This window comes from Nannospalax galili, unplaced genomic scaffold, assembly GCF_000622305.1.
Source record: "Nannospalax galili isolate Female #2095 unplaced genomic scaffold, S.galili_v1.0 scaffold637, whole genome shotgun sequence".
Taxonomy (NCBI): Eukaryota; Metazoa; Chordata; class Mammalia; order Rodentia; family Spalacidae; genus Nannospalax; species Nannospalax galili.
Genome location: NW_008340411.1, coordinates 1,091,116 through 1,100,315, shown reverse-complemented (window position 1 = coordinate 1,100,315; position 9,200 = coordinate 1,091,116). Strand labels below are relative to the sequence as shown.

Below are 9,200 nucleotides of genomic sequence, written 5' to 3'. Positions count from 1 at the left end.
AAAAAAAATTGTGCATATATATATATACATACATATATATGTATAATAAACATAGATATTTCATTTATTTTACAGTTAATTGCTCATTTTCCTTTTCAAGAAAAAATTTTTTTTGGTCTTTTTGGACAGGGTCTCCCTCTAGCCCCAGCTGTCCTGGAACTCACTATGTAGAACAGGCTGGCCTTGAACTCACAGAGATCCGCCTGCCTCTGCCTCCCACGTGCTGGGATTAAAGGTGTGTGTCACCACGCCCGGCAAAAATTTTTTTTTTTAAGTGCTAGATACTGAGCCCCAAACCTTCTACATGCTAGGCAAACAATTTGAGCTACATGCCAGTCCAGAAAAAAATATTTCTTTTTTGTTTTTTGTCTTTTTTAGATAGGATCTCCCTGTAGCCCCAGCTGTCCTGGAACTCACTATTTGGCCTTGACCTCACAAAGATCTGCCTGCCTCTGCTTCTCAAGTGCTTGGGACTAAAGGTGTGCACCACCACACCCAGATTCAGAAAAAATATTTCTTAAATGAAACTGTTGATTTTTGAATTTTTCATTCTTTATTTTCTTGGGAATCCATTCTGAAATAACAAAACATACTTCAATACATATTTTATGTACATAAATTTTAGATATATCTAAACATTATGAAAAGTTATATATTACAAAATTTAAAATATGAGAAAATATGTGGGTATATATTTCAATTTTTTTTTAAATGGAGTCTCAAATACGGAGCCTAGACCTGGCCCTGAATTCTCCATCCTTCTTCCTGTGCCTACAGAGAGCTGAGAAAACTGGTGTGATTCCCACGCCTGCTATACTAAAAATCTTATACCACTGAGTAAAATATTCTTTAAGCATCAAAAGTTGTTAAATGGCATGCTATTTTTCCTGAGAATGGGAGAAAGTTCCCAGTTGAATCCCTACCTCAAATTCCTGAGCTTTTGTTTCTGACTCTTCACCATCATTACAGTTGACTCCTAATGGATTGTTACACTGTTCCATGCCGGCTTCATATTCAATTCCATTTTCTCCTATTATTTAATAGCTGAAAAAGTTTAAACATCAGGTCAATCAGAGTGATACACATTTTTATGGGATTTCTCTTAAATACATCTTTCTTCTTCTCTACTATGGTACCTTATATAATTTAGATAAAATAATTTCCATTCTACATTATATGGATAAGTAACATTTTTATTACATGACTTCCCAAGGCACCAGACTGCATTTAAGGCAAATCAAATATTAGCATTATGCAGTTCTCATTCTGTCCTTAGTTACACTATTATATTGGCTAAAAAAACTGTATTTGTGATATAAGGTTCTGCTAAACTCACTACACAATGATTTAATACAAATAAGAGTTTTTAACTTCATAAGTTAGGTACAACCTATACACCATATAATTCTGGAAAAGATGTCTTGATGTTGATGGGATTATGTATTCATGGGAACATGTATCCTTCAGGATATGTTCCAAATACTCTAGTGGATGCCCAAAGATTCAGATAGATAGGATCATGCATGTGGTCGTTTTTCCTATAGCAAATCTTATTATATACTAGGCATTCTAGACTCAGTAAGAGACAAGCAATAACAAAATGAACTAGAACAATTTTAACTATACTATAACAAAAGTTGTTTTTAGAATTTTCCACTTAATATTTTGAGATCATGGTTGATTGTAGGTAACTGAAACCATAAAAACTGAAACTGGGGCCCACAAGATGGCTCAATGGTTAAAGTGCTTGCCACGCAAGCCTGGGAACCTTAGTTTGAGCCTCAGAATCCATATAAATATAGAAGGAGAGAATCAATGCCATAAAATTGTCCTCTGGCTTCTACGTGCACTGATGGCATGTGTGTCCCCCCACAATTATTATAATTTTTTAAAAACTGAAATTTGCAAAGCTGGGAGTGGTAGTATATGCCTTTAATTCCAGAACTTGGGAGGAAGAGGCAGGCAGATCTTTGTGAGTATGAGGTCAGCCTGTTCTACATGGTGAATATGGGTTCACTAAATATATTATATGTTAATATATTTTTTATATATTACATATAATACAAATGTTATATATTCTATAATATTATATATCATACATAAAAATTCAGTCAGGGCTATATTAAGGAAAACTTGTCTCAAAAAAAATGAAAGTGTCAGATAGGGGGAACTACTATACATATATTTTTTATTTTGGTTTTTGCCGGGGCCTGGGGCCAGGGGTGAGGCAGGATGGAGCCTAGAGGAAATGGCCGGGGCATGATCAGACTTGTTTGGCGCCTAGAGGAAACGGCCAGAACATGGCCAGACTTGTTTTGAAGAATCGCTAATTGGCTCCTATCATTTCCCTGCATCTTGGCAGCGCGTGATCACCTCGCAAACTCTATGCTGTGCTATGGAGAGGAGACTGCATGCTCAAGTTCACCTTTAACATGATTGGACTCTTGGTTGGGGAGGGGATTTTCCTTTGTGGTTTTTGCCTTCATAAGCCCTGTAACACCTGTAATAAACGAGTTCCTGCTTGACTGGCTCCCTGTCACATCTGATTGTCTCCCGGGGAGGCTGCGGGTAACAAGTGGACAGCTCACCTCCCTTTCCCAGGCTCCTGTGTTGGGGCAGGATCCCTGACAGGTTTTGTTTTTGAAATAGGGTTTTGTGTAACTCAGGCTGGCCTTGAACTCACTATGCAGTCAACCAAGTATGACTATATATGGTGGTCTGAATGAAAATGTCCCCCATAGGCGCCAAGTGTTTGGACATTTTGTCCCCAGATGATAGAACTGTTTTGGGAAGTTTTAGAAGGTGTGGTTATCCTGGAGGAAGCACATCACTGTGGGTGGGCTTATACAGTTCTTAAGCCTTGCCACATCTCCAGTCCACCCTTGCTTCCTGTGCCTGTGTGATGATGTGAGAGTTTTACTTCTGCTGCTCCTGCTCCAGCCACCTCCAGCTACCATGCCTCCCTGCCATGATGGACTGTAATTCCCCTGGAACAGCAAGCTCAAATAAACTCTTCCTTCCATAAATTGCTTGGGTCAGTGTTTCTATCACAGTGACTAATACACTGTATAAGACCCAACTGCTGAAGATACAATATACTTTGGATGTAGGACATGGAGAAATCAAGTCAGAATAGGCCTGGAAACTTCTTCCCTACTGGCTACTTTTCATAGTGCTGAAAGGTGCCATGCAGGATACTGGGGAAGAAAAGTCATTAATGGACTTAGCCAGCAGTAGACCCTGCATGCTAGAATAATGAACTGCTAGGCAAGATGTGGCACTGGTACAATAGTGGCATGACTGTAACAGGGATAACCAACTGCTTTCTAATTAAAGTGAGGCCAACTATACAGGAGGGAATTCATGTGTGGTACTGTAAACCTAGTCAAAAGCCCATGGTTGGGGAATCAAGGGCACTAAAGAGGGTACCTACTACTATTGTTTTGCTAAATGGGCATGTTGTCAAACTACCTTCTAAATATTTATGTTTACACCACAGATTAGTGCTGCTTTCAACCTTTGTCAGAAAAGCTTTTTTCAGTAGAGAGCAGTCAATGTCATGACTTAACTGGTCAAAGTGTTCAGAATAAGTGACTGCTGAGTGCTCAGCCCTAAATGGGACATTTATATCAATACTCCCACTGCCCCCCACCCAGCTCAGGAAACATCAAGAAAGATGGGGGATATAAGAGCCAGAGGATAGAGAGGAGTTCTGTGAAATGCTGTCTTCTGGATATAGCATGGCAATACTGGATATAATATAGCCATTGCCATCTAGAAGACATAGCAGTATGGTTACCTACATAAGCTCAAGCTAGTCAACATCCCAGTATGGATAGGAGAGGGACTCATGAGGCTCCATCCCTATCGGAGGACCTATCAGCAATAGACTGTTGCTGAGCAAGGAGTAATTTTTCTTTAGGGGTATGGCCACTGGTAGGTTTCTCATGCTCTAGGGGATGGCCTCATACCTATGTGCATGCTTTTGGCCAGCACTAATTGGATGCAGTGGATTATGAAGGCAAGAGTGGGGAGTATTAGAGGTGTCTTGGGGGAGTAGGGGTAGTATTTGGTTGGAATATGACAAAGATATATTGTATACATATTTGAAACTGTCAAAGAATAAATTTTTAAAATTCTAAAAAAAATGACTTTGAACTCCTGATCCTTCTGTTTCTACCTCTCAAGGGCTAGAATGACAGTTGTGATTTTTTTTTTCCTTTGAGATGATGAAGCCCAGGTTGGGTAGATCATTACTATGTATTCAAGGCTATCCTTGAACTCTTGGGGATCCTCCTGCCTTAGCCTCCAAAGTGTTGGGGATTACAGCAGTGAGCCACTATGCTTGGCCATAATTCGCACCATTAACAAAATGCACACCAGCCAGTCTGGTGGTACATGCCTGTAATCTTGGCACTCAGAAGAATCTTCAGCTCAAGGCCAGCCTAGGCTACACAATGAGACCTGTTTCAAAGTCAAAACAAAACATTCATTGAAATGGATGGGTACACACTGAAGGACATTTGAGGATACAAATCTGACTCTATAAGCCTACACACACACACACACACACACACACACACACACACACAATAGAGTACATGAAATTGGGCTGGGGCAGTGAAAAGGGGAGTGCAAATAGGGAAGTGGTCTAAATACAATCAAAATATGTTACAAGGCTGGATGTGGTGGCACATACCTTTAATCCCAGCACTTGTAAGGCAGAGACAGGTGAATCTCTGTGAGATTGAAGCCAGCCTGGTCTACATAGCAAGTTCCAGGATAGCTGCTACATAATGAGATCATGTCTCAAAAGAAAAAAGAGACAGAAAAAAACCACCTCCCATTCTACTTAATATTAGCTTAAAAAACCTGGAAAATGAAAAATTATAAATAACAAAAACTTTGAGCCACTTAGGCCTAGTAGCATGATTTTCACTTGGGATGAGTTTGCAACACAATAAAATCAGTCATATTTTAATATATAGCAATAAAATATCTTTTTAAAAAATGTTTTATTTTTATTTTATGTGTATGTGTGTATTGCCTGCATGTAGGTAAGTGCACCTGTGTCATGTAATGCCTGTGGAGAACATCAGAGGCTTGTCAGATCCCCTGGAAGTGGAGTTATGGACAGTTGTTAGCTGCCATGTGGGTGCTGGGATTTGAACCCAGGTCTTCTGCAAGAACAGTCAGTGTTCTTAACAGCTGAGCCATCTCTCCAGCACCAGCTATAAAATATATTTTCTCATTTAAGATTTTCAACAATTACTACAAAAATTGTTTTGTTACTACAAAAATTCAACAAAACCTAGAACTTACAGTAACAACTAGGATTGTAGATGAGCAATTTTATTTTGTATTTTTCTGTTCTTTTTGAATTTTATGTTATATTTACTTCACAAAAAAATTTTTTTAAAGATGTTTTGAAATCAAGAGAGACTTTAATGGTAACATGGGAGACTAGGAAATTATGTAGTATGAGTCTTTTGCTACAGAACAAAAAGCAGAAAATTGACATAAAACAAAATTTATTTTGTGTCTGGGCTCTGCCAGAAGACATAATAATGAAAGGCTACTGTCCACTCCCATGTTCCCCCAAAAATGAAAAGCAAAAGCTAACAGCGAGTGTTACTAAGAATATTCAGGCTCCCCTGCTTAGGATCATACTGACCGATTGTGATGGGCAGGTGGGTGGGCGGATGGGGTATTCAGGAATGCATTTATGTGAAGGCCCGAGCTCTGATCTGAAGTAAGTTCAGAATAAGTTCTGACCTGAAATAAACTCAGATCTGGACCGGGAAGCCTCAGTTCCCTGAGAACTTGGATGTTCTTCTGCAGTGATTTCTGTCATGAGACTGTTCCTTAAACCCTATTAGACGTACATAAGGAAGCTTGTAAAACAGAGCTGTGTAGCTAATAAAGGTATAAGTAAAGAACAAAATGTTTAATAGGCACGGAAGGACAGGTACGATTCCAAAAAGGGCTGAGCCCTGGGAACATGAAGGTACTGCAAACATCATAAAAGTACTATAAATATCATGATGAGGTAATTTGGCTTGAGAAGAACATTTTCCTTTCCTCTTGTACTATAAGTAAGGTTGATTCTTAGAATAAAGCATGCACTGGTTCACACGCCTCTGCATCCCCTGCGTCCTGATTTCTTCTGCGCCTATACCTCGAGGCCCCCAAGCCCCTCAGGCTTGAATTGTGGTCACTGACCGGTGACACATTTAAATATGGAAGAGACATATTTGTACAGTGAAACTATAATACATTACTAAAAATAAAGATCTAAGGAAGCGGGAAGACAGACTATGCTTGTGGAAAATAATGTTATGATGGCAATATTACCCCAAACAATCTACAGCATAAGTATAATCCCTATCATAATTCCATGCTTCTTGAAGTAATGGAAAAGCCAGTCCTAAAATTCATAGGGAATTTCAAGGGATTCTGAATAACAAAATGATACTTAAAAAGAACAAAACTTGGACTGGAGAGATGGCTCAGAGGTTAAGAACACTGACTGTTCTTGCAGAAGACCTGGGTTCAAATCCCAGCACCCACATGGCAGCTAACAACTGTCTGTAACTCCAGTCCCAGGGGATCCAACAAGCCTCTTCTGTCCTCCGCAGGCATTGCATGACATGGGTGCACTTACCTACATGCAGGCACTACACACATGCACATAAAATAAAAATAATAAATAAAATTTTAAAAAAAAAGAATAAAACCAGAACTTTTACCCTTCCAAATATAAAAGTTTAGTGTAGCCACACAATGGAATACTATTGAGCCATAAAAAGGAATGAGTACCAATACATGCTATATACATGCTAGATTTATGTCCTAGTTTTTTCTTCATTGCTGTGACAAAACACTCTGACCACTACCAACTTGGGGAGGTAAGGGTTTATTTATTATAGGCCATGGAGGAACGTTTCTTACTGGCTTGCTCCCCTGACCCATGCTCAGCCTGCTTTCTTATACAATACAGAAAAACTTGCCCAGGGGTGGCACCACCCACAGTGGCCTGGGCCCTCCCATATCACTCATCAAGAAGATGCCCCTCACATGGCCACAGGCTAGTCCAATAGAGGAAATGCCCCAATTGAGGCTCCCTCAACCCAGGTGTGTCAAGTTAACACTAAAGCTATCCAGCACACTATAAAAGGTCACACATATGGCCAGGCATGGTGGCGCACGCCTTTAATCCCAGCACTCGGGAGGCAGAGGCAGGCAGATCTCTGTGAGTTCAAGTCCAGCCTGGTCTAGTGAGTTCCAGGACAGCTGGGGCTACAGGGAGACCCTGTCTCAAAAAGACCAAAAAAATTTAAAAAAAGGTCACATACATCATCACTTCATTTATATAATATACCTGCTTTTGGTAAATTCATAGAGAGCAGTTTAAGGAAATGCCAGATTTGGAGGGAGAGAGATGAAAATATTTTGAAGCTAGAGAGGCAGCTTCAAACACTGTAAGGTCACACACTGTAAATTATGTCCTAAATGCTACTGTGTTGTTGATTTTAAAATGGTTAATTTACTAGGGTGTAGTGACACATGCCTGTTATCCCAGAAATGGGGAGGCTGAGACACAGGGATGATGAATTTGAGGGCAGGAAATGGACTACATATTCGATGACACTAAGAAATTTTTCTAGGTATGAGAATGATATGGTAATATTAATATTTATGGATAAAACTATAGGATACAATTAATGCCCAGGATTTTTTTAAAAACATTGCTCAAAGTCTAAAAGAAAAGGATACAATTAGGAGGCCTATAAATAAAACAAGATCAGCCTCCTGGTTATAACAATAGTGCTCAAACGTGGCTTTAACAAATCACATGGGCTTTGTGTAACTATTCTACTATGTATTTTGAAATTTCTCTTCAATAACTTGTAAAAATTTGATAGAATTTAGGGCCAAATTGACAAAGTCACTATCATAGTGCAAGACTTCAATATACCTTATCTTGAAGTTAAATCAAACACATGAAATTAAGGAAATATAACCAACCAAACAAACAAAAAACAAAGCAAGCCTGATTTACTGAGTATACTTAAAACCCCATTATCACCCAGGTGTGGCGGTATACACCTGTAATCCCAGTACTTGAAAAGACTAAAGAGGAGAATCAGGAGTTCAAGGCCAGCCTCAACTACATGGTACATAAAGAATTCAAGGCCAGCCTTTGTAGGACAAAGGATCAAGCAGAGAAGTAGTATAAAACTTCAAGCACTAGATGAATCATAAAGAATATACACCTACCAAAACTTACAAATATATCTAAAAGGAAATTTATAGCTTTAAGGTTTAAGACCTCATATTGGAAAACAGATAATAGAAAATTTCACTACACAGGGCAATTAAGTTCAAAAGAGCTATTGTTTATCACAGTGACTATAATGTAAATTTGAAAGTTGCTGAGAGAGATTTTAAGTATTGTTATGACAAAAAGACTGATAAGTTGGGCTAGGCTGTGGCTCAGTGGTAGAGCACTTACTACCAAGCATAAAGCCCTGGTTGTAATCTCAGAATCACATACTCAAAAACAGAACACAAAATAATGAATATGTTAATTAGTTTGATCTAACCATTCTACAATATATATCAAAATATCATGTTCCCTATCATAAATGTATACAATTTTTGTCAGTGAAAAAAAATAAAATATGGGACTGGAGAGATGGCTCAGCCGTTAAGAGCAGTAGCTGCTCTTACAGAGGACCTGGGTTCAATTCCCAGCACCCACATGGCGACTAACAACTGTTCGTAACTCTAGTTCCAGGGGATCTGATGCCCTGTTCTGACCTCCATGGGCATTGCATGACATGGGTGCACTTACATACATGCAAGCAATACACTTATACACATAAAATAAAAATATTTTTTAAAAGAACAAAAATAAATAAAATAAAAACTATGCTGTTATGGAATAGAAAGAAGATAAATATTAGGTAGCTAGTTAAGAAAGTTTAAAAAACGACAAATGCAAACACAAAAGAAATGTATATTAGAGGCTGGAGAGATGGCTCAGCAGTTAAGAACACTGACTGCTCTTGCAGAGGACCAGGGTTCGAGTCCCAGCACCCATATGGCGGCTAGGAACTGTCCTTAACTCCAGTTCCAGGGGAATGCAAAGCCCTCTTCTGACCTCCACAGCATTGCACGACACAGGTGCACTCACA

General features: G+C 39.0%; 1 protein-coding gene across 1 annotated transcript in view; it reads right to left on the bottom strand.

The window, feature by feature from the left end:
- Carf (calcium responsive transcription factor) overlaps positions 1-9,200 on the bottom strand; it is a 56,647-nt gene that overhangs the window by 38,552 nt on the left and 8,895 nt on the right. The window contains exon 4 of the mRNA XM_029564654.1: positions 924-1,044. Coding sequence (XP_029420514.1) covers positions 924-1,001 — 78 coding nt within the window. The 5' untranslated portion in view covers positions 1,002-1,044. The remainder of the gene's footprint in view (positions 1-923; positions 1,045-9,200) is intronic.